The following is a 26,112-nucleotide window of genomic DNA, read 5'->3' on the forward strand; positions in this document are numbered from 1 at the left end:
AAATTCAAAGGATACCTTTAGCGAAGAGCTTTCTTAATAATAACAATATACTTGGGTAAGTAGTATAGTCTGGTGCAGTTTACATCACAACAAAACCAGAACTGGTGTGAACAACAATCTGTGTGTTTTGTTTGTCTGGTCTTTGGTTTTGTTTGTTTGTTTGTTTTTTAACGTTAGTGGGCTTTTTGCTTGTTTGTTTGAGGGGGAGGCTGTGTGTGAGTTCGTTTTTTCAAAGAAAGCACATGGGACAGTCTATTAGCTTACTGTGCACTAAATGCCATTGAAGTTTCAGACCCTGGTTCTACAAGATGCTTCAGGACAGCAGTCTTCTACAGGTGTCTCCACACCAAGTCCTTTGATCTGATCAGTTACCTTCAAACAGAACTCACTGCAGCAAACATTCTCATATTAGCGTTTAACTTTTGTTATCCATTAGACATTTGTGCAGCCTATGCACACAATGACTTCTGTAGCCTTGGTAGTACATGACAGTTAAAACCCTACAGAGAATTACAGTACTTTCCTATTTGCCATACAGAAATAGTAATTTTCCATACCCCTAGAGAGATCAGCTATTCAAAAAACAGATTTTTTTTTTTTTACCTATGCTGTAAGGCATAGGTAGGTTTACCATTAAATCCTTTTACGCATAGAAGTATTCACAACTGACGGAGGATTACTGTCTAATAAAAAAATTACACCCTACTTACAGAATTAGCTTAAAAATTACAGGAACACTTTTAGGCCAGAAAAGTTCTACTTTAGCTTAAATTAACCACCCAAACTGGCTACCTCTTAAGACAAACAGAGCATCCACAAACTCAAACTAAGGAACAGAAGAAAACAGACCACTAGCTCAACCTGAGTATCTAACTTAGGGATAGGGAAACTGTAACATGTTACTCCTGAAGATTTTGAAGGTTCCATGAAGACAACTACAAAATTTTTGTGCTCAGAATACCAAGTGAACTTCCAGAGTTGCTACTGAAGGTTTACTAAGAAATTTATTCCTTGAATTTCACGGGTTTTAATGGAACAGACATTGAGAAGGCAGCGAGAACCAAGGGTACAAGTAGTCTAGAAAAATTTCTTCTGAAAAACATAATTATAGCACACTACAAAGAGATTATTCACAGAGCTGAACACAGAACACCTGAAATACTATATGTTAACTGAGAACTTAAAATACCTACCTTCTCTCTGATTTTCTTATCCAGACTCTCAAAACATTCTTCAATATCTTCCATTTTTTTTGCCACTGGGGACTGCATTGCTTTCAGATTCTTCAGTTCTTTCTTGGCTTGCTCTCGCAGTTGTTTCACTTCCTCATGCTGCTGACGAGTATTTTCATATTCCTTGGGGGAGTTGAAAGTAAAATAACTAAAGACTTTTGTCTTCTATTGCAGTACTTTATACTGCTCTAACATTTTATTCAATTGTACATGGGCTTTAGAAGAAAAATCTCATTCAGAAGCTAGTATTAGAGTAACTACTGAAGAAATCCTCCTGTTACTAGTCACTATGACTAGGAGATAGAGAAATCATTCAGCTTCCAGTGAACAAGCATACACATTTAATGGTTCTCAAATAACCGGCAATTCAAGAAGTTACCAATTTAACTGCAATTATCTTGCCTCTAAATCCATCGGTGATCTGTGTGGAAAAAGTAACTCTTCAGCCCCTTCTATCCATAGTTTGAGTACTACCTAGGCAGAAGTCCTCAAGCTAAGGAGCAAATAACCACAGAAAACTTCAGGAGAAAGAAAAGGAAGGAGCCGGACAGATCAGAGCCAGTTACAGACATAACCCTGAATTAAACCAAGGACATAGACAGAGCAGAACAGAACTTATGAAAACAAAAACTCCACCATACACCACAAACTCCAGAGAAGTCACTGTCTAGGAAGTTTAACTGGAGATGCATTCTTTAGAAGAAAGAGATGGTAACCAGTGTGATGACCACTTCAAGAAGCTAAGAATTCTGGGGAGAAAGTAGTTTAGGCTGAAGGAGTCATTACTAACGAATCTGTGTGTGTCATGCTCTCTGGAGAACAAAAAAAAAACCCAAAACAAACCACAAACAAACAAACAACACGGCATTTAATGATTGTTAAGGGTTCATGAGAAAAAAAAAACAAAACCACAACATACCCAGAGGATCAGAGAGAGGAGGAAAAGATACATGTACATATTGCTGCAGAGGAAGGGAAAGCTGTTGTATTTGGCAGGCACTATAGCCCCTGGTTTAGAGCATATGCACAGATTATTTCAAGCTTTGAAGCATTGAAAAAAATAATAAATAAAGACAGCCTGCAAGCTCTGCTTGTCAGCTAACTTTGCTTTATCTGCTACCACTTTTTCCTAGTTAGTTAATTACCCCAATTGTAAACACACAATCACAAATAAATCGACTTAGGCTATTAAATCCAAATTCTTTCTTCATAGTATTTTTTTCATAAAGCCAAAAAGTATTTTGAAGAAAACAGCTGTAATTCTACGATGTGGAGTACAATCAGTAGCTACCATTACAAAGCTAGAGGTAAAGCAATTATACTTCCACTTTGCTGACAGAATAAGCTTAAAACTTAGCTCTGCTCTAAATAAGGTGTTATATTTCAAGGTTAAAGCAAATGCGCACACATACAATTACACATCATTTCTTCAGATACAAAGTACAGGCAAGTTTCACCAAAAATTGTCAGGACATGGTTTTTACACAGCAAGTCCCTTTAACACTTTAAGAAAACCTGACTTTCACTAGACCTTTGTATTTTGGTAACCTTTAATCAAATAACCTCGATGCTTGTAATTGTGCACTTAGCTAAAGATCTGCAGAACTTCCAAAGGATTTCAGCCCTCCCAAGAGACATTTGCACTTAAACTATATAAAACAAAGATTTTTCAATCATGAATGGAAGAGGAGGAAAAGAATGGACACAGCTTGGTCAAAACACATTTTCAGAATTATATGCTTTCAGGACATTTACAGAAGGTGGAACAGCACCTCCTGCTGCTGTTCCACCTTAAAATAGTATATGGTATATCGTACTACCTTAAGGTTAAGCTTGGAGGGGTAAGAAACCACTTGTCTTTAAAACCTTACAAAAGAAGTGCTATCCATGTCAAAAAAATCTGTAGCTCCTCAGATCTGCTCACTAATTGTAAATGACAATCATTTGATAGAAGTTCCATTAAGGCACATACAAGAACATAAAAGATCCCCTAAATCCTTGAGTTCACATCTGTAATGTTGTACTCCTAGGGTCCATTTTATGAAATTTAAAGCAGATGCTCAAAAGCCTGTTAGGCATAGACATATGTAAAAATGGTAAAAACCATATAGAAACAGCTGGAACTGACGAGAAAAAAAACTTGACTAAAAAAAGCATTTCTCCAGTCAAGAGCAGTAGAGTCTTCAGAACAAAACCACAGTTCTACAGTGGCCAAATAGTAAAACAAATTCAGCTCTAGAATCATGGAATGGTTTGGGTTGGAAGGGACCTTAAAGATCATCTAGTCCCAACCCCCCTGCCATGGGCAGGGACACGTCCCACTAGACCAGGTTGCTCAAAGCCCCATCCAGCCTGGCCTTGAACACTGCCAGGGAGGGGGCAGCCACAGCTTCTCTGGGCAACCTGTTCCAGTGTCTCACCACTCACAGAAATGAATATTTAACCTCAATCTCCCCTCTTTCAGTTTGAAACCACTACCCCTCACTCTATCGCTGCACTCCCTGATAAAAGAGTCCCTCCCCACCCTTCTTGTTGGCCCCTTTGAAGTACTTCAAGGCTGCTGAAAGATCTTCCCGGAGCCTTCTCTTCGTTATGCTAAACAACCCCAACTCTCTCAGCCTGTCCTCAGAGAGAAGGTGCTCCAGCCTGATGATCATCTTTGTGGCCCTCCTCTGGACCTGCTCGAGCATGTTGATGCCTTCCTTGTGCTGGGGGCCCCAGAGCTGAACACAGCATTCCAGGTGGGGTCCCACCAGAGCAGAGCAGAGGGGCAGAATCACCTCTTGACCTGCTGGCCACACTTCTCTTAATGCAGCCCAAGATGCAACTGGCTTTCTGGGCTGTGAGTGCACGTTGCTGACTGATACTCAAGTTTTTCAGCTGCCAGCATCCCCAAGTCCCTCTCCCCAGGGCTGCTCTCGATCCACTCATCGCCCAGCCTGTATCTGTGCTTGGGATTGCCCTGACCCAGGTGCAGGACCTTGCACTTGGCCTTGTTGAACTTCCCAAGTTCACACAGGCCCACCTCTCCAGCCTGTCAAGATCCCTCTGGATGGCCTCCCTTCCCTCCGGCGTGTCGACCGCACCATGCAGCTTGGTGTCGTTGGCAAACTTGCTGAGGGTGCACTCAATCCCACTGTCTCTGCCGCCAACAAAGATGCTATTTAACATCAGTCCCAATACTGACCCTTGAGGAACGTCAGTCGTCACTGGTCTCCACTCAAGACGTTGAGCTGTTGACCACAACTCTGAGTGCGACCATCCAGCCAATTCCCGATCCACCGAGTGGTCCATCCAGCAAATCCATGTCTCTCCAGTTTAGAGACAAGGATGTCATGCGGGACAGTGTCGAATGCTTTGTACAAGTCCAGGTAGATAATGTCGGTTGGTCTTCCTTTATCCACCAATGCTGTAACTCCATTGTAGAAGGCTACCAAATTTGTCAGGCATAATTTGCCCTTGGTGAAGCCACATTGGCTGTCCCAAATCACCTCCTTATTTTCCATGTGCCTTAGCATTGTTTCCAGGACGATCTGGTCCACAATCTGGCTGGGCACAGATGTGAGACCGACTGGCCTGTAGTTCTCCAGGTCTTCCTTTTTCGCCTTTTTAAATATGGGGGTTATGTCTCCCCTTTTCCAGACAGCAGGAACTTCACTGGACTGACAACTTTTCAAAGATGATGGATAGTGCCTTAGCCACTGCATCCACCAGTTGCCTCAGGATCTGCAGATGCATCTCATCAGGTCCCATGGACTTGTGGACCTTCAAGTTCCTTAGGTGGTCTCGAACCTGATCCTCTCCTACAGTGGGTGGTTCTTCATTTTGCCTGCCCCTCCCATTGCCTTCTGAGATTTGGGCGGTGTGGCTGGAGCACTTGCCAGTGAAGACTGAGGAAAAAAAAAAGCCGTTGAGTACCTCAGCCTTCTCCATATCCCAGGTAACCAGGTCTCCCATTTCCTTCCAGAGAGGGTCCATGTTATTTCTAGTCTTCCTTTTGTCACTGGCACACCTACAGAAGTTCTTCTGGTAGATTCTTCTGGCCAGATTTAATTCCACCCTCTGTGGACCTCCTTTTTTTTTTTTTCATTTGAGGAGTTGTTGAGGAGCTCCTAGTTCATCCACACAGGCGTCCTGGCATTTTTGCATGACTTCCTCTTTGTTGGGACGAATCGCTCCTGCACCTGGAGAAGCTGATCCTTGAATACTAACCAGCTATCTTGGGCCCCTCTTGCCTCCAGTGCTGTATCCTACTGTACTCTACCAAGCAGTTCCCTGAAGAGGCCAAAGTCTGCTCTCCTGAAGTCCAAGCTAGCGAACTTGCTGTATGCCCTCCTCGCTGCCCTAAGGATCTTGAACTCCACCTTCTCATGGTCACTACAGCCAAAGCTACCCTTGAGCTTCACATTCCCTGCCAGCCCCTCCTTGTTGGTGAGAACAAGGTCCAGCATAGCTCCTCTTCTTGTTGTCGCCTCACTTGGAGGAGGAAGTTATCAACAATGCATTCCAGGAACCTCCTGGATTGCTTGTGTGCTGCTGTCTTGTCCCTTCAACAGACATCGGGGTGGCTGAAGACCCCCATGAGTACCACAGCTTGTGATCATGAGGCTGTTCCTATCTGCCTATAGAGGGCCTCATCCATTCAGTCTTCCTGGTCAAGTGGCCTGTAGCAGACCCCCACTATAATGTCACCTGTCACTGCCTTCCCTTTAATGCTGACCCATAAGCTCTTGGTCAGCTCCTCATTTATCCCCAGGCAGAGCTCCATGGACTCTCCCGCTGGTCACTGACATAGAGGGTGACAGCCCCTTGTCTCCCCTGCCTCTCCTTCCTGAAGAGCCTCTATGCTTCCATTCCAACACTCCAGTCATATAAGCCATCCCAGCAGGCCTCTGTGACCTCAGTCACTAGACTTCCTCTTTTCCACTAGGATCAAGACATCTAGTGTTGTATTTCAGTTGACCTGTTTTCAGGCTGCCCGTCTTCTACATACTGCAGTGTTTACACATCTGCCTCCTGGCTGATTTGGAGGCTTAGCTACTCTGTTTTGTTAAGACAGGCAATTCTAAATAGCTAGGTATGTTTGGTCTACAAGCAGAAACCAACTTTTGGGGAGGATGGGGGAGGGGGAACATCCTGTGCCGTGCTTAATTTTGGTGAACCCAATTTTAAGACACCAAAAATGTTTATTCTTAGGATTAAACAGTGCTAGGTCAGATGACAAAGAAATATGCCCCTGTAAGAGAATGTGTTTCTTCTTTTAGAGAGAGCTTGGTATTTTGCAATATAGGAGAACACCAAGAGATCTATTGGAAGGATTTGAAAAAAAACACAAAACAGCAACATCTTGTACACTGAAGATCACAATGGAATGTGAAATTTTGTTGCAATCTGTAGGTCAAATATCTTCTACCTAGTAAAACAATTATGTTGATAACCCTTGATTTCAACTGTATATTATGCACAGGCAAGTGACTTCTGGTAAACAATCTGGTACACACTGCTGATTCTGTACTACAAATCAGAACTTCAGGCAGGTATCAAAGCACACTGTTGTTTCTACATATTCAGTGGTCAAAAAGTTAATTTTTTTCCTGACTGAGTGTACCCACCAGAAGTATTTAATATACTCAGCAATGCAAAATGTCCAGAAGCCAGCAGTGAAAGAGCAAGGTGTGAAGAAGTCTGCCTAAATTTGCTTAAGAAACACGTAACTAACAGCAATGTTCTCAAACTTATGGAACACAATTTAAGCTAGATAAGACTCTGAACTTAGCTTCCCCCTGCCAGCTTGTGACCAGACTTCAGAGTTCTGTATCTGCAAATATCTTACAGCAGAAAGCAACCAGTACCAGTCTACATTAACTATGCAAGACCTACATCTCTCCTAATAAAATACTGTCTCTTCTTGTTAACTAAGCCAGGCTAATGCTGTAGGAATGTAGGAATTTTCCTAATGCAGCCGGAAAAACCTGCATCATTCAGCAAGTGTGGCAGTCCAATCCTAATGGCACAGAGTGTACAGCCCACTTTCTTAGCACCTACCACTATCCATCTACTTCAATTGTGGCTCCTACTCCCCTCTGTGCTGTTAGCATGGAGGTCTGAAGCTAGTGAAGCTACATCCCCTGAATCCAGTTGCTCTTCAAGATACAAGGAACAAAGTTCTTTGTATACCCATGTGAGGCTTTGTTATCTGCGAAATTGCAACAAATATCTTACAGAAGTTTTTTGCTTCCTCCACAAATATCATGTGTAAGTTTTTATAAGTTCTGGATCTGTATTTCATTAATTCTATAAAGCTTGCAAACTAGGCAAACAATATATTGCTTCAATATAATAAAATCCACATCAGCTTAAACTGTTTATAATAATTCAATCTGACTGACCATTCAACATTAAATAGAACTACAATCAGTGTTGTTCAGAAAGACTTATTTTGCTTTGTATAAATGGCATGTCCTTGATTCTAGGCTCTTAAATTTGTTTAAAATTTCCATCTCTCCAAATGCCAACATTTTTGAGATTGGCAACCTATAATCACCATGCTCTATGTCATGCGCACCAAACTTCAATTAATAAATTAACAGGGGAAAGGCAATGTCTTGAAAAAAAACAAGAAGAACCAAAACAATAAACCCCCCATATTGTGTTAAAAAAAAAGTTACAGCTGGAAGAAGCAAGTGGAACTGGCTAGGCAGTTAAATTCAGCCAGTTCTGTCTGTCAGGAATAAACAGAGTACTGCCCTTGGCCCACATTGCTGGTTTTTCTAAATGGGCAGTAACTACTTAAGTTACTTCTTAAGCAACTTCTTCAGTCCAGCTACATATGCAAGCAAATCTCTGATCAAAGTTAGGCCAAGAACAGTATTTCAAGATGTGACCTGTTGACACTAAGTAACTGTAATGATGTTCAAGTCACTCTGGTCAAATTTCTTTTAAAGAAACTTTTGCCATATTTCTAATATTGCAGTATAAGGAAAAATGGGTTAGGTAAGGAAAAAAAAACAATGAAAAGAAAATACAAACTTACCACCCAAGGCCTTTTCCTCTCAAGCATCTCAATTGAGTCTAGATGGCGCTTGAGCTCGTGGTATCTGTCAACGTCTTGTTTGCATCGTTCAATCCTCTGTCTCATTTTCTCTAGAGTCTTAGTTTTGTCTCTGCATAAGTTCTGTAAGAATATACGCTGTCATGTTTTACAGTATCTATTTTGTGAAAACCTTTTTCAGAAATAGTCTGCACCTGACCTGTATATTAAAATAGAAACTTAACAGTAGAGAGGACATTTTAGTACAGCAGTAATTATAGGAGAACAACCCAACGGGGAATAGTTGTCCAGCCTTTTCAAGTGCATTTATCACATACTTTCAGTGAAAACAAATCTAATTTTAAGCAGAAATTTTAATATGAAGAAAATTTTTTTTGTACTTTCCTCAGGAAGTTACTCCCTACAGCTCAAGCCTCCATTAATCTAGATGTTTCTAAACCACCATAACTGATTTTGATAAGTAGTAAAAAAGTTTGTGATAGATCTTGCAGAGATTTGTACCAAACATTAAGGTCGACAGGTGAACGTAGTATGTATGAGTGGAAATGTACATGCATGCACAAGCACAAGAAGCAGCAGCAGTACAAAGTACTAAAAGAACGGCCTGTATGGCTAACAGTCATTGTTCCCAGAACACTGTTCCACACACATCATTCCCTGTAACAGCAAGGAACACATTATTTCTGCAAAGATCACTAACACTGCACTCTGGTGACCACAGTACAAGTAAATGTCAGGGGAAGACCCTGCATCCTAAAACTAGGATGGCAATAAGGTTGCAGTTTACTGCATATGCTGCCCCTTCTCCTCTTTGTCTGTTAATACTCTATACCAGGTAAAAAGAGGCATCATGCAACGCTCTTATCCATAATGCATGGATCTGTCCAGAAAAGTTGTTGCCAGTCAAGAATCCCAGAGAAGTGATGAGTACTTGACAAAAGGCGTCCCTTGTCCTCTGTGTTCAGACCACTTGCACACATACATCTTCACACTTACGAGCATGTGACTGTCACAGTGAATGAATCCCGAGAAAAGATGGGCATGACATGGTAAAATCAACTTATCAGACTTTGTAAATAAATACCACCTTCTAATTCTGTAAGATCTCACATTAAATTTTATTATGCCACTTTCCCTACAATCACTGCTCTCTAGAATGTGCCTGTTTACCTCCAGTTCTCTTTCTTTTTCTCTGACGTTTTTCAGTTCACAGTGAAATTGGTACATTTCTGGAGGACCGACAGATTTTTCAGTGGCTTCAAGCAACTCAATCTTACTCAGTTTTGCAAATTCTCCAACTTTTTCCTACAAAATACATGTCACAAAAATACAGCATTAGTTAGAACAGTGCAATACAGTAATATTGGATTTAAATACCACAACTTCTCAGGAACTTCACTTGACTTATAGTTTCATGCCAGATAGCTCTGGCATAGTTAAGCACAGGATGACTGTTCTCAGAGTAGCAACCAAGACACTTGTAAGATTTCATACATGGTTTTCTTGGAGCTGTTCTGGAATCATTTTAGCTTAAATCTTAGCTGTTCTTGGCTGTTTGGCAGCTGTAGAGGGTAGCTGTTGAGGACATGGGTTGGTTCATTATTTTTGATTTGGCTATCATTCTCCTGAACAAGACAGTTTAGCACAGACAAAGGTTTTAGTTCACCATATTCTTAATACTTGCTCTCAGGCTGCTGAGGCTACACCTTCCCAGCATAAAAGCTTTGATTAACTCAAAAACTAAGCCTTGTGTAAGTTAATATTAAGGCTGGCAGCCAAGGGTGTTAGGAAGCATTGCTGCTGTCCAAGGCAGAGGAACAGCTCAAAATCAAGACTGGAATGAAAGGTATGCTTGCCATTACTACAGTGGCAGAGGGCAAATAAACCAAAACTTCCAACACAGCAATAGCCACTGAACTGACATTTATGTACTGAAGAAAAAAGATGTTTTAAATACAAAAGTTATGTTGGCAGAGTATGCAGAAATTTCTAACAAATACTGTGAATATGTAAATTGAAAAAAACCACCAACACCCCAGAATATTTGTTCCCACAGTACTACCTTTCTAATTTTAGTATTTTTCAGCATGTCTTCTTGAATGCACTTCTCCTTGAATAGAACAATAAATCCACAGTTGGCTAGGCTCTGGTAAGTTTTTCTTTTACTACCACCCCTGATGATCCACATGAACTGGGAAGGTCTTAGGAAGAAAACAGCCATAACTTTTTTTAAAGTGCAATTGTAAGGCAGCTTAGCGATCTGCATGAAAATCCTGACATGTCTGAGCAGGGATTCAGATACGGAAACTACTTGTAATATTCCTTAATCTCCTCTCTCCTTTAAGAGTTATTTTCCGTGACGATGATATTACTCTTTCATAATTTGACCCTAAATATCTTTAAGTCCTACACTATGCTCAAGAAACTGTTGAGCTACAGGGGTTATCAAAAAGGCTGTAGCAGCAGTCTCTGTGGCAACTGCAGAGTCATTTAGTAGGACTGCTTTCTGTTTTTTTGGAGAAGGAAATCCAGACAACTCTTCCCCTTCAGTTACCAAGTACAGGATCCAATCCTGAGGCTCTGACCAGATATAACCAGAGAAAAGTGCATGCAGGCATTGACTGGGAAAGTCTGGGACGCAGAATACAGGAACCCTGCAAGCAAAGGTACAGAGACAGTGCCAGACCTCAAGACCTATAAAAATTTCCCTACAGATTCATTGCTTAAGATCCTCCCTATAGCAGCACAGACAAGACAGAGATACGACTGATAGTGCTGCTACTCAAACACCAACATGGGGAATACCAACAGCTGTTCTTTCAGTGTTAACTGACAGAAAGTACAAAACCGTCCAATCAGTGAGCCTCAAAGGTCACACAGTTCCTCCTTTCTTTCACCATCACACCAGTATGGCTACCTCATCCCTCTTATTCTTTGTGCTGCTCCATTATATTGCTGAAGTGCTACAAGAGCTAAGAAGCAACAAAACCTTCTCAAAACACACCACTCCATTTTGCACCCACTGAATTTCAAAATTCATTCATACCTGAGGAAGAAACTGGCACAAATTTTCCACCTGGATGTTTAAGGCTGCAATCTGCTCCTCTACGGTTTTCAGGGTTGTTTGCTTTCTGTTGATAAACCATGCTGATACGTTGTTCACCACATGAATCTCACGTGTGATAATGATGTTGTCAGGTGTTTTAGACCTGATTAATAAAAATAAGTGTTTACACTTTTGAGAATATGCAAAGGTTACCAAGTGTCAAATTGTGTTAGAGTTACAGTATTAAAACTTTTAGATATCTAAATATATAATATAAATTAAGTGGACAGTAGCAGCAGATTCATATTTTATGCTCCAGAAAACATCCAGTACTTCAGTGATAAATTAATCTCACATAGAAAACATCAAGAATATCTGCAAATCTTAACTCAGAGGAAGTTATTTATACAAATGACATACTGAATGTATTAACCATTTAAAAGTTGTTACAAATGAATAGTTTACACAAAATTGTATTCTTTAATATGACATTTACTAAGTTTTAAAACTGATATGCAGGAGGTGCACAATCACACTATGCCTTTAAAGTAAAAAATATTACTGTACAGAACTACGTCAATAAGCTGTGTATACACATTCCATTTGGGAATAAAAACAGTACCATGCAATATGAAAAATACCGATCTGTTTTTATTTTCTGCTTTTAAAGAACAGCAATGATGCCTCAGCTGTCCACTTAGTTCTCTAACTCTACATTTACCTTCAAAAATTTAGCCTCATGAAGGCGCATCAATAACAAATGAGATAGGCAGAAAACTCCTGAAATTTTGGTCACCACTTTGATTTAAAAATTGTCCGTTCAGTCAGCATATTGTTAAAAATGGAAGATAAGAGTTTGGAGGCCGTGTACCTTAGGAGACTTAAGAACACAGGTCAAAGTAGAAGTGAATAATGCAACATCTTCCAGTGTTCCGAGTAAGTGCCATATGGATATGAGCCTACTCCTTGAAGACTGTATGATTATTTTCTCCCACGTATCCCCTACCTTATTTTAATATATCAGACTTCCTTCAAGAGACCTACAAAGCCATGCTCCTTTCATCAAGTTAAGGCCTTTCTACTACTATAAATCTTGATTTTAATTAGAACCCAAGGGCTAAATTCAACCAAGGTAGTACATGCTTATGGAACTCAAATTTTAAAATTCCTGTCAAAAAGCAATCTTCTGCACCATTGCTCTCTCACCCTAGACGTTGCATTTAAATATTCTCTACCAATTAGACATTGCAACCACTACAGTAAAAACACCAAGTCTTCACATACTTGAAAGACTGCATGTCTCTCTTCAGAAACACCGGGATGCATCTACATTGAAACAATCACACTATCTACCTGAAAGACAGCCTACCTCCTGACCCACTCGCCTGGCCAATCTCCAAAGAATATCTTGCTTGATAACTCCCACAAGAACTGAAGTGGATACGATTTTTTCAAAGAGCTGTTCCAGTATATCTTCTTTCCATAATACAATTTTCTTTTTTATACAATCTAATGAGGGTGGCCAATTCTTATCCAAATTAACTCAGGCTCTGAATCAGTTCATTAGCTCTATGTTCTATCTAGTTCAGGCAAACAGATCAGCTTAAGGCTTATCAAAACCACCTATGCTATTGCAGATTCACATTAAGATAGCCACAAAAGGCACCCAATTAGTGCCCTGTAACCACAAGATACAGATGGAATTTTACAGAGTAAGTCCAAGTGATTTTCAGTTGCTCTGTTTTGCAAAAGATTACCAAAAAGACATTATCTAGAATTAGAAGATCTATTTTTTTTTCCTTCTACTTTTGTTTCAGTATGTGGTGTTTTCGGTAAGAACGTAGAGGAGCCCCTCACACCAGCATATTCATGTAAGAAAGTAAAGGCAGAACCTTTGGTTTTAAAAGTTAGACTTTGTCCTTTTTTTTTCTTAATTAAAAATAATTTCCAACCACCACATCATGATGGCATTACTGACAGCATCTGAATTATCTGAACTTTAAATGTAATCAAAAGCTAAACATATCATATAGATCAATCTTTACATTCTTTGTACATCAAGACAAGGTGAAATGCTTCAGAAAGCAAAATCAAGACCAACCATCACTACTTATTTTTTGTGTGGTAATTATTTAACCTTAAAATTTTGAAGTCTGAGGTAAAAAAAAAGAAAAAAGGTAAATCACCAGCTTAAAGACAGACGTCTGTACGTCAGGTTTTTTGTTTGTTTTTTCCACAACTTTGTGAATGACTGTGTGGGGAAATAATCTAATTAAAAATGCATGAGGAAACACAATTTTACTACTCACAGTTCAATTTCTATTACACCTTTCAAGCATCCCTGCTTCACAAAGAGACCAACCTACAGAATTAATTATAGAAGTTAGTATTGCAAAATAACAGCATATTAAAATGTAACCACTCTAAAAAATATGTATTTGCATGATAGAATTACTGTAATGAGACATTTTTTTGAAACCTAAAATTTATTGTTGCTGTGTATTAACTAAAAATAAAGGAAGACACTATTATCTTCCTTATCAACTAGCAGGATTAGAACTTCCTCTACAGGTTAACAATTTCAGATCAATTTCAACCTCCAAAACTGAACAAATTAAATTCAGCAGACCCACAGAAAGGAAGAAGCTCTCATGAATTCAGGGAACAAAGGCAATATAAGTGAAAGACACTGCCAAATATCTGTACTAACAGAACTGCCAATTCTAACATTATAAAAATACATAAATATGAAAAGCCAGTAAAAATACCAACAGTGCTGCCATGCAGTCAATCTCCATATTTACATCTGCTCAACACTGAGCTGCAGCCAGAGAAAATGTACAATCATTTAGGTATCCAGATTCAGTGTTCCAAAGATCTACTGTAATATATTCCATCCAAGAAAGCAAGAGCAGAACTTAAAAAATGGACAACACAAACTTCCAACTATGTCAACACACGATCTCTCAGCAGTAAAAAATGAAAATAATAGTAGAAAACTCCAAACAATCCAACTTCTATTTAAATAAAAAATCAGTGGCCCCATGCTTTTACATAAATTCTCAGACACATTAAGTACGTGTTATCTCTGCAGGTTCTATACACTTGGAAATTTAAGTTAGGCTTTTTTTTTTAAATTTCTCCTTTAGTCAGTATTTCTGACCAAATGCAATTTATGCATTAGGTAGCATTTTCCTACCCCGCTGTGGAAGCTTCAACATCTTCAGATATAACCTCTAGTCTACTCAGATTCCAGTACAATTCAGGTGTTTCCATTCCATAATTCAGCCAAGACAATAAGTAGCTAAGACAAAACCTCTTTGGTAAAAGCCTTTGACTCTGGACCCAGTTATTCTACAATCTGGACACCTTACTATTTATAAAAATAGATCAAATCAAGGAAGACAGTCTTTTCCCCCTCCTCTGCCAAATTAATCAAATCCAGGTTAAACATGAAAGTTACAAAAGCTAATAGTTACCTTATCAGCTCGCCCTATGAAAGAAGGTTTTCCAGCCAGTCCCAGGCAGATGGCACAAACAATGCTTGACTTTCCTGTTCCATTAGCACCTACGATCAAGTTCAGATTGGGTCCTGGACGTATTTCACATGCATCGTATGTTCTGGAAAGCACAATAATTTTTTGAACCTTATAAAAAGTCACGTTAAAAAAAATTACTTTCTTAAAAATGCTTTATGATTATATTAAATATGACAGATCATTTTATCAATGGCTCAATCCTCAAGTCATGAAACTTAGCAGTGAAAAGTAACACTACAATAAACCATTGTGGAATATATTCCTACCAGCCACAACACTTACAACTTTCTTCAAAACAATTGATTATAAAGGATGAAAGTCAGCCACATAATGACAATTCCTACCAACTTTACTAAGACACCATACTATTTTACATACAAAAAAAGAAAGAAAATTGAGTGAATTCAGCCAAGTCTGTCACATTTAATTCCAGCTGACTGCTGCACTGCTGCCACAGAAGGAGATTCCACTTGTCTAACCCATAGAATGTACTTGTGTCTTAAGCTCTCCAAGAAGTCTGTGGAACTCCATATTGATAAATCATATAGTAGTTTTCTTGACTTACAAGAACCTAAAAAAATAGCCTGTTATCACTAGGTTTTTTTTTAATTTGTATTAGACATCTTTCATTGGGTCCATCTAGCATGCCTGCTGAAACAGCAACTAAAGGAAGTGACCAAGCCCTAGCATGCAAATTCAAGACAAACCATTAATGTTGGCAAGATCAGTAACATCCCAAATTTATACACCATCAGTAACAAATTTATAATTAACTCCACCAGTCGATGTTCTGTTCCCACACTGTACCAAACACACAGAGAGGAACGGAGACACTAATACCAAAGAAGAAACAGAAAGCAGTTAATTATAAGATAAAAACACAATCTGCATACTTCTGGAAGAGAAGTTATCTGAACCCTTAATACTAAGACCTGCATTACTACGTTTCGAGATTCATTTGACATCTGTAGCATGATCCGTGAACTACACTACTCAGAACTGTTTTCAAGGCTGACATGCAGCCATCAGCACACCAGCCATAAGAAAATGACCTGGAAACTTCCACTGGGAACTGTAATAGCTCTAACAGAACGATATGCCCAATACACAGAACCTGGAAAAAGCCCTTGCAAAAGGTAACACCACGGCTACTTTATTCTAATGGTTGACAAGGCCTGTCCCCGCCGCCCTACGGACATCTTCTGCACTCTCCCCTTCTCCACTGCTTAACAATCACCTATCTGGGAGAAAAAAAAAAAGCATGCAGAGGCTGACACGGACATCTTAGGGAAAAGGTGCCGACATGACCACAACCGGTGAACGCATCCCCACGGAAGCGACGCTGCACCGAGAACCTACGGGACTGGTAATCCACGCAGCAGATCCTCTCTCCCCTCTGAGCATCACCTTCCAGAGAAAATATGTGGCACGCACTCCACACTCACCCAGTCCCTCACCTCGATACCCAAGACCTTATTAAAGTCCCCTGTTAACCAAGGGTGACTCTCTGCCCTGTGCGCCACGGCGGAAAACGGCCGCAGCGAGCGCGTCCCTGCCTCGCCAGCCCCCCGCTGCTCCAGGTTTGGTCCTCCTGGCTTAACCGGCACCTCCCCAGCCCTGCACTCGGTCGAAGGGCCGAAGCCACCCAAGCTAGCCACCGACCTCCGAAACGGCAGGAAGCCCGCACGCCAGCGCCCACAGGCGCTCCGCGGCCAATGGCGGCCGCAGCCACCTGGGACGAGAAAGCGCCCACCGCTCACTCACAGAAAGTTCTCCATTAAGATCCTGACGATGGAGCCCTCGCCGAAGCAGGGGCGCGCCTCAGCACGCCTCACAGCCCGTTGGCTGCCGCCAGCGCCGGAGCCACAGGCGCCCAGACTCCGCTCCCGCGCAAACGCCACGGCCATCTTCCCTTCTCAGACTGCCCTGAGCCCCCGGCCGCGAAGACACGCCCCGCGCCTCGCTCTCGTTGGCGGGCGACGAACGGCGGGTAGGTGAGGAGCGCTGTTATTGGGTGATTGGGCGGGACTAAGACGAGATGAAGCTTTTCATTGGCTCTTAGCATGCCGTGCTGATGCCCATTGGCTGGAGGAGAGCGGGGCTGCAAGAAGAGGGACCTGGGAGGGAGGTTGGGTTGCTTCCGGTTTCAGACAAGGAGGCGTGGGACGGTGGGCCTTGGCCGCGGCCGTGCTCCTGGCGTTGCGGCACCCGTATGACCTAACGGGCGTGAGGCGCAGCCTGGGCTCCGTCCTAGCCGGCGGGAGGAACCCCCGCCTCGCCGGCCGCACCTCCCGGCGTGTGCTGTAGCGGGAGGATGGCGCCGTCCGGCCGGCGTGCCCTGCGCTGGGGCGGCGCGGGGCGCGAAGGGTCCGACGTTGCGCGGAGGGAAAGTGGTGCTGGTGTCTGCACTGCGGTCCTGAAGGCGGCCCCCCCAGTGCTCACCCTTCAGGAGAGACGTGACCGGCACCGGAGGCCCAGACCTGGAGAGGGGTGGGAGGGGATTGGGGCGGCTTCGGGGCTGCAGGCCCCGGCCCCCTCGGCTGTCAGCGCCCACCATCGCTAGCGGCCTTTCCCCGGTGGCTGGGCAGCGTCAGGCCGCGCGGGAGGGTCGCAGCGTTCCCACGAGGTGGCAGCACAGCCGAGCAGTTGGGTGGACATGTTTCAGGGGTGGGCACCTAGGCATCCCACTTCCTTCAGGGGCCCAGGCTTCGATTTCGAGCGAGCCAAGTCTTCCTGCATTCCTATTCCAGCACTGGTCTGGGTTTGTTTACTTTTTCTTAGCTTTTAACAAAGCAACAGGAAAAACATTTTATTTACGTGTGTAACTTCAGAGCTCAGGAAGTCTGTAGGAAGGATAGATGTTCTCTAGAAATGTTCCTAGAAGATGGTGTGTGTGAGATTTTGGTATTTTGACTGCAGAGCAGTCGCTAGTGTCAAGACTCCTGCAGATGCCTTACCTTTCCCACATGCTGTATTTTCTTCTCTCAGACCAAGAGTTCCTGCTGGAGTACAAGGCCTCATAGCTAGCCCAAACTTCTACAAGGTACCAGGAGGCTGATTATGACTGCTGAAAGACAGAGAGAGATAAGAAACTGCTTGTACTTAAGTGGAACTAGGTAAAGGAATTGACACATAACTAGAGTGATTTGTCCTAGAAAGTTTTGAAGGAATATGTTTTTCCAATGTGAACCAGATACTGGGCATGTGGAAGATTGCAAGGCTGCGTGTACCTAAGCAACTGTGTCGGTAATATTCTGCAAAGACCAAGACTGCCGTGGTAAAGACATCAAAAAAGTGTCTGTGGGTATGGATTGTAGCAGAATTGGGACCAATAAGGAAAAAGTAGTTTAAGGCAGGTTGCTTCTTTGAGGTGAATTTAAGTAGATAAAGGGTGGTACAAGGGCAGTGAAAAGGTTGTTCCAGATACAGGGAAAAAATGGGTGAAGAGAGAGTAAGGTCTGTTAAAGAATGAAGGGGACTTGTGCTCCAACAGTATGAGTGCAGAGGCCCACAGATGTAATGAATGCATGTCCAAGCCCACCAGGACATCAAACAGCCACTTTGGATAGCCCACCGGACTCTCCACCTGATCCATGTCCAGAAGACTTGTGTAGAATAATAAAGAAGCATAGAAATGCACCCTAGTACTATGCGATAGGGAAGGGAAAGGCTAGTAAAATTGGAAGTGTGTCATTCATAAGATTTGTGAGAATAGCTGTGTAATGGAGTGCGAAATTGTATCATTGTAACTTAGTAGCACTGGTGTGTCTATTCGGTAGTTAGAAAATTAGTTGATTTATTAGTTGGCATTTTTTTATGTGATCAGTAAAAATTGTAGTCTCCTAAATCAGTTATGTCTCAAGCTTGCAGACCAACATGGACAGTGACTTCCAGCCAAAAGAGGAGGTGGCGGTAAATTAAGGAACCATTTCAACATATTCCCACTGGAGACTGCTCAAGAGATCTGTTTTCTCCAGAATTTGTCAGGGAGCATTTTGCAGGATCTGGTGAGTACGGATGCTGGTTAAGAGCTGGAAAAAGGAGACTGAAGGCCACAAAGTGGGCATGCTTGGACCAAGAAGAGTCCTTGAAAGAAAAGGAGGGTGTAAAAGCTAATATAGAATATAAGAGCAGCAAGAGGTAACCCAGTACTTAGCAGTGAGTAAAGGAATGTAGCAGAATATGTAGTTGGCTAAGAAAGGGACCCAAATGCTGATGTTCAGAAAAAACATATGCAGGTGGGAAAAGCAAAGGTGCAGGAGGTGGACAGGAAAACAACAGGTGAAGGATGGGAAGAAAACACCAAGATAAATATAGATCAAAGTAATGTAAAGGGAGTATTGAAAGTTTATTTGTTTGTACTTGCGCAACTGAAAAACTTGAAATCACAAACTGAAATGTTATTCCAAAGTAAAAGTTAAAATTAAGTAAATAAACATCTCACACCTAGTGTTTTGTTTGAGGTAGGGTAAGACTGGTGTTTTCTCTTTCAAAATGTGACGGGTAGAATCTTTTGACTCAATGTGTCATGTTGCAGGAAAAGTCTTTTACTTTACACAGTGGTCCTTTTGGAGCAGTGGGTCTCTTGAGTGTGGGCAGTCACCCTTGTGAGCTGTGCTCAGATTCAGCTAGAAAAAATGTCAGGTCTTTTAGTGCTCAGCTTGAGCTGTCTTAGTGAAGCTTCATGACTAAAGTAGGGTTTATGTTAGGTTTATTTTGGTGTGACACTGTAGTCAGCCAGAATACAGTTTCATTTGTATTAGGATAAAGCTAGAATAACAATGATATTTTATGTTGTTATTCTGGTTTTCCATTGGTGTAACTGAGCTCTGAACTGGCCCTCTTTTTGGAAATAAATAAGGATAATGACAAAATGTCAACTAATGGAAAACATTTAAAGAATAAAAAGAGTATTAAACAAGAGGGCAATAAAAGGGCTTTTCCTCTGATCTCAGGACAAGTTCAATTCCAGCGCAAAGCTACACTTAGAGCAATCAAATACAAACCTGTTAGTGTTTGGGGTGTTATAGCTGCTTTTAAAGGTTTGTTTTTCATTTCCATTTTATGGACTCCGCCACAACTGGAATCAGAGCAATTACTTATAGGTTCTCCAGTAGCTTTTGAAGAAATTTTCAGACGATAACCAGGCCTAGTATAGCAAGTCTCAGAACTGTTCTTTGCCCTGCTGTGGACCCTGTACAGCTACTGCAGCAATGAGAAAGGAACAAATTGTAAATAGAAATGGATGGAGGGCAGAAACTAGTTGCACGGGGAGTTTATTATTTGGACAGAGCTGGTGGGAGTGTTTTTTATCTCACCATAAAACTGGAGGTTGCCAATGGAGAAATCTTAATGCACCTTCCCTAGTTTTTGGATGTTTTGCATTCACTAGTCTGTGAATTTCATATGCTATAAACTGATATTCAGCAGGCACTAAAGTAATTTAAAGCCACCTTTCAAATTCTGCCTCTGTTCCTTAATTCCTGCAGCAGAAAAGGGTGGAAAGGTGCTGTTGTTCCCTACTGAAGGAAGAACTTAGCGATTTTTTTGCAGTCAGGACAGCGCTTCACACCCTGTGGATAAATACTATCCTCAGCAACGCCAACAAAATCACTGTACCAGTTAGGTCCCTAGGGAACGCTCAGTGGAGAGCAGAATAGAGTACTTTGTTTGTGTTCTTATTCTTATGTGATTACTTTGAAGTGAACTAGAGTTACATAAATTGTTAGAGATAGGAATCCAATAGTTACACTTTGTGCTTCATTTCATTTTCAGAAAAGTCCCATCAAAAGTACGGAGAAACATCAAGCCTGATGATTTTAACCACTTCATTTTTGCTTGTTTTCTGAACATTGATACCAAAGCATATGCTTTACAGAACAACTGTGAAGCTGTATTGACTCTTAGGAAACAGTCCATTGTTTCTAGTTGGTTTCATTTTCAGAATAGCAGCAAGAGTGATCTGTTCATAACCAGCTGTCAATGGGGACTGTAGGTAACTAGGATAGGCTGTTAAGATGTCAATTCTTTTTGGCTCTTCCTCAGTCTCTAGGAAATAATAGACTGCCTCAATCTGTGTGGTCAAATAAACATGTCAGTACTCAGTGTATTTAATTGAACAATCTCTTCAGTTGTTTGTGTCACCAAAGTGAAAACTTGCTAAAGATGCAAGGGGCTAGAATGTCTTAGGTGCTGTTGATCATTATGGGCCATTAGCAAAAATGTGTACTTTGTTCTGAAAGAAGCAAAGGCTAGTCCCATTTTTCAGGGCTTACATCTTGCAGCAACAGCTTGAATGTGGTTGCTGTAAGAATAATTTGTATGGCTCAATACAGGATTTTCCTGCAGTAGATCAAATTGCTTTCTGTCAGCTGTCTTAGGTGGTGTGACCCACACATTTCATTCTCTTGTATTCGAAGTATGAATTCAGGCTATTGGGTTCAGTTGTTTCTCTTTACAACAATAACTATAAAGTCTAGAGCAGAGCAATGAAATGATTTTCAAAGTTACATTTTATTAGGAAGTTATAATAATTTCAAAACAAAATCTTACACACAAACACAAACTCTTAAAAATTACGAAGTTGTGTGAATTCAGTTTCCTATTAATGCAAGGCATCTGTGGTTGTGTAAAGTGTATGTACATTCTCTGTGAGTATACAAACTGATATAAAAAAATCCCCATTACTTGTATGCCAGAAAACACGGTTTCATTTCATATAGTTCAAAATGTCAGCAGCTTACACTGAATTACACTGGAACGCTAAACGTGAGTTTGTTATTGTCAAGGACAACAAATACATTTGTTATAGTAAAAGAATACAAAATCACAAAAATTGCGAGCAGTGTTAAGAGTTTCCCAGAGAGATTTGTCATCGTGAATAATTGCACTTAACCTGTAGGTTATTACTAGTGGCTAATACTAGTAGCTAATACTATTTTCTTTATTATTTAAAAGTATACATAATTCCTTAACAAAAATCCATTCTGTACCCAACACAAAACATTCACTGAATGCAGATTTAAGATAACACAATATTGGATTTTAATTGTGCACCTTTACTTTCCTCTTTTTACCTATATACCAGAAAGATTAAAAAAAATATAAAGCATTAAAATGAATGATCTGTGCAACATGGGAGGACTTTATACAATAACTGATACCTCATGCAAAAGAGAAAAAATATTTTAAAAAAACAGTCAAGAAGCCCTGAGTCAATAATTTCATTGCAAAGGCAAGGAACATGAGTGCGCTGAGTTTTTCCTATATGTCGGTGCATATTCAAACCAGTCCTGTATTTACTTAAAACATATTTTAAAATAGGCAGTTTGTGCAGTTTCTTACAAATCTTCTACGCACTTCATTCCTTTCAGCAGACTGTATTTAATACTCAATTTCGTTTAAGCTGTCAGGATAGCCTGATGAGAATTGAATTTCTTCCACTTCTAGAATACAAAGAAGGGGGAAATACTGTAATTACTTGAATTTCTATCATACATAAGAATGCATAAGACAGAATGTAATTACCGTGCTGGATTTAAACCGGACTGCCATATGGTTTTTAAAAAGTGTTACAGCATCTTTACTCTAGTCCAGATTCTGAGGATTGTCTCACATCTTATTAGAAAACAAAAATTGTGCACTAACCCAGCAGCATGATACTAAATTGAGATCCATTCAGTGGGGATTCAAGGGAAGAAGTATCACCTGTCTAATTACAAAAAGCACTGTGAATTGCTAGGTGTGTCCTAAGAGAAACAAATTATGTTCAAACTTACCTAGACAGGGTCCTGCCTGGAACAGAATATCATCAATAGCAGTGTCACTTCTCATTGACACACCGCGGATCGCCTCAAAAATAATCTGTAAAGGTAAGGTACAGCTTTTCATGAATCCCAGAGGAGGAAGGGCTGAAAAAAAATAATACCTATGCAGTCTATCCAAGGATCTAGTGTGTCCTGAAGGCCTGCTTCTTGGAAAAGAATCTTTATGCTCCATCAGTGGACTAGTTCCCTGGTCAGAGAATCTTCTGGGTGTGTGCTATGCCAAAGGAAGCAAATTTGTTCTTACAATTTGTTAAGAAATTGCTGTGTGTTACAGAACACTGACAAATTTTCTCTGCTGATGTGGCATTTCTATCTCACTTTTCAGCCCAAATGTGTTTCTGTGTGTTGACTATATGCAAGCCAAGACTTGAGGGGGGAAAAAAAGCATTACAGTATTAAGTTGTAGTCATACTGGTGAAGCTAAACTTGCTTTTCAGTAAAAGGTTTTTTTCGGTTTTTTTTTTTTTTTTTATTCCTGATTAATTTCCAGGCTCTTAAGGCAAAGTGATTAAAAAAACCCACACAACATCTTTGGTTAGTGATCAGTGTGGGTTTGTGCCCAGTGCTGTTTCAGACCACAGCAATTTCAGCTTCCTCTTTGACAGGGAAACGAAGCAGGCTTTGTCTCTGCAATACTGAAATGATGGCACTGTTGAAGCCAAAGGCAGAGCTCTGGCTTTGCATTATCCCTCACCTTGCCACCTCAGGAAGACCATCCTGCAAGAAGCAGCCAGTTTATCACAGCCTAGTGATTATGTCAAATCTAGACAGGAATTTAGACTGCTGAAGGAAAAGAAATTGCACAAGTGATCTAAATAAAAACTACCACTACTGACAAGAAATAATGTGAAAACAGCATTTAAATACTTTATTTCTTTTAAAATTAATGAATTCATTAACTATTTTCACACTTGTAACCTATTGAAGTCCTTAAGAACTTCCTCCCTGCCTTCGTTTGTAAGAAATTACACATTACTTCAGCTTAATCAGGTGTCCATTCAATGCTATCTACATTTTAACATTTTAAATTCTTTTTATACAACCCAAAACTTGGATTCTAGCCCATAGTTCGGTGCAATATTCCATTTTGCCTTTTTGTTTGGTTTTTTTTTTCCATTTTGACTGCTTTTTCTTTGTCTTACCTGGTAGTTTCTATCACTCTCATATTCTATCAGTCCCCTTAGCCATGAGATGCTTTGTTCTCCTGTCCTCCTCCACAACGGAATCTCTTCATCATCACCTTCCTTTTTTAGATAAACACTTAATAATCCAGTCCCAGCTCCATACATGTGATAGAAAAATGTCAAGCACTGTTTTCCAGAGGTTCCTCTTAGTGATCTTGAAACTAGGTATGCTCTCTGTCCATAGACCATGTTGGATGCCTCTATATACATGTAGTATCCTTAAAAAGATAATACAAGCAAATAGTAGCAAAGTAGAATACATTCTCTCGACATGTTCATTACACTCAACATCCTCATAATATGAAAAACTATGATTGAAACTATTTTGATAAGGATTTTTATGCCACGTACTGTTGTATTTGCGAACTGTAATATTTGTGATATTGTAGTATTTGTGTGGTGTAATAATGCTAGTATTTGTGAATGCTAATATAAAACAACTTAAAATTTTGTTTATATCTCATGAAATAATAGCAACAGAAAAGAATACAAAGAAGAAAATCATAGCTGTTCTTAATCCCAGAACACACTCTGACTGTGGTCAATTAATTGGAATTCAGAGACAGCTGAGGGTACAGTTTAGGCAATGGCTGGAACTGATGCTATTAATAAAGCAAATGAATTTAAATACCTCTTTTAAATCACATATGACATTCAATAATATTTTTCTTTCTGTGATCAAGATGTGAAGACACAAGTGAGGAAAACTAGACTCTAGAATCCATGAATGAATAAGAGATTGTCATGAACTCTGATCTGTGGAAAAATTAGTTATTAATTGGTTGTAGGCTAATGAATTCCCCCCCACCCCCCACCCCAATCCATCATTCAGTTATTTCCCACGGAAGCAAACTGAGGTGTGTCAGAAGACGGAGGAGCATCCCCACATCCCATCTGCTGCACATGGCAGCTGTTCCGTGTCTTCAGATGTACACTCTGCCGGTGGGCAGTGAACTCAGATTTTGTAGCAGCTCTTCGTGCAGTCCTCTGCTCCCTTTTTGTGGTGTTGGAGAAAACAAGCTGCCCTTCTGCCACTGCAAGTCCTGGCGGTGAGATTGCTCGTGAGGGGAGAGGGGATTCCTAAGGATCAGTGAGGCAGGAGAAAAGCTGAAAGTGGCGAGAGCAGCCAGTGGATGCTCGGGGTTTCTCTCATGATATTCAGAGTCCTATTATCTACACAAAGCCCTGCTTAAGACATTCCATCTAACCCAGGTTGTAGTTTGGTGGTGAGCAGCAGTGGAGAGAAAGGGTGAAAAGGAAGATTATTTACAGCTGTAGGTCTGTAAATATAAGATAGTTTCATACACTGTGTTGGAGAATTCTGAAGGCTGTTTGTAACTAGTGCAAGCCATTGCAAGGATTTAGGTGTTCACTATGCTTAAAAGTTCCTTGAGTCAAAAATCAAAACCTACAGCTCATACTACAGCATAATAAACTAACTTGCCTTTAGTTCTAAGGCCTGAATCATATTATAAACTCATTGGAAAGACTAGATCAGCTCTTGGTTTTGTGAATTCAAATCCACGTATTTCTCAGCACATCTTGCTGCAAAGAGACATATGAAATAAGGAATAACATTGTCAGAGGCTGCCAGGCTTAAAAGTTTCTCTTGCTTCATCAGTTCTAAAGTCGAGCTATCAGCCTCAGATCTCAGAATACTAAAAGTGATCTACATAAACTGAAAATAGGTCTAAAATCAGTTTCTGCCTTAGAAATCAAGAAAATGGCGCTAACAGCCCATCCCTTGTCTTGAGCAAGAAACTCTTTAAGTATTGTTCCTACCATAAGGAGAGGGTTATTGACCTTGGAAACACAAGAGATGGGATATTGAGTACTTGAAAGAGGAAGAATAAAATATATTATCTAGGGAATAACCACGGTAGGGGGAAAAAGCATCAAACCAACCTGAATGTTGAATCCTTTTATGGAATTGAGTTTGGTTATGTAGCAAAACAACAAGCAACTTCAACGTGTAGTCCTTTTGGATTGTATTTTGTAGAAAAAGAAGGATCTGCCAGACAATACAGTGATAGCCTACGGGTGCCTCTTCAAGAGTCTCACCCACATTTCAAAATAAAAATTCTCAGAACTTCAAAAACCATTAGGAAAAATTCACACTTATTTTAAAGCTGGTGATCACATGTCTAGTTGATGCAGAAGAACTGGACAGCATGGATAACAAAGACTTACAGACAGTATGTCATCTAATTCACTCTAATTTTTAAATGGAAAAG

The 26,112-nt window shown here is 40.6% G+C and overlaps 2 protein-coding genes across 2 annotated transcripts in view; both read right to left on the reverse strand.

Moving 5' to 3' along the window:
- The window catches only part of SMC5 (structural maintenance of chromosomes 5), a 57,835-nt gene extending 41,174 nt beyond the window's left edge, over window positions 1-16,661 (reverse strand). Inside the window, exons 1-7 of the mRNA XM_086479401.1 lie at window positions 16,633-16,661; window positions 14,809-14,950; window positions 13,639-13,691; window positions 11,330-11,492; window positions 9,454-9,588; window positions 8,266-8,406; window positions 1,194-1,355 (exon numbers count right to left, since the gene is read on the reverse strand). Of these exons, the coding sequence (XP_086335527.1) occupies window positions 1,194-1,355; window positions 8,266-8,406; window positions 9,454-9,588; window positions 11,330-11,492; window positions 13,639-13,691; window positions 14,809-14,950; window positions 16,633-16,646 (810 nt within the window). The 5' untranslated portion in view covers window positions 16,647-16,661. The remainder of the gene's footprint in view (window positions 1-1,193; window positions 1,356-8,265; window positions 8,407-9,453; window positions 9,589-11,329; window positions 11,493-13,638; window positions 13,692-14,808; window positions 14,951-16,632) is intronic.
- Window positions 16,662-22,251: 5,590 nt separating this feature from the next.
- The window catches only part of MAMDC2 (MAM domain containing 2), a 64,235-nt gene continuing 60,374 nt past the window's right edge, over window positions 22,252-26,112 (reverse strand). Inside the window, exons 12-14 of the mRNA XM_086479819.1 lie at window positions 23,837-24,096; window positions 22,647-22,731; window positions 22,252-22,313 (exon numbers count right to left, since the gene is read on the reverse strand). Coding sequence (XP_086335945.1) covers window positions 22,252-22,313; window positions 22,647-22,731; window positions 23,837-24,096 — 407 coding nt within the window. The remainder of the gene's footprint in view (window positions 22,314-22,646; window positions 22,732-23,836; window positions 24,097-26,112) is intronic.

Source organism: Leptosomus discolor, chromosome Z, assembly GCF_034619465.1.
Source record: "Leptosomus discolor isolate bLepDis1 chromosome Z, bLepDis1.hap2, whole genome shotgun sequence".
NCBI lineage: Eukaryota > Metazoa > Chordata > Aves > Leptosomiformes > Leptosomidae > Leptosomus > Leptosomus discolor.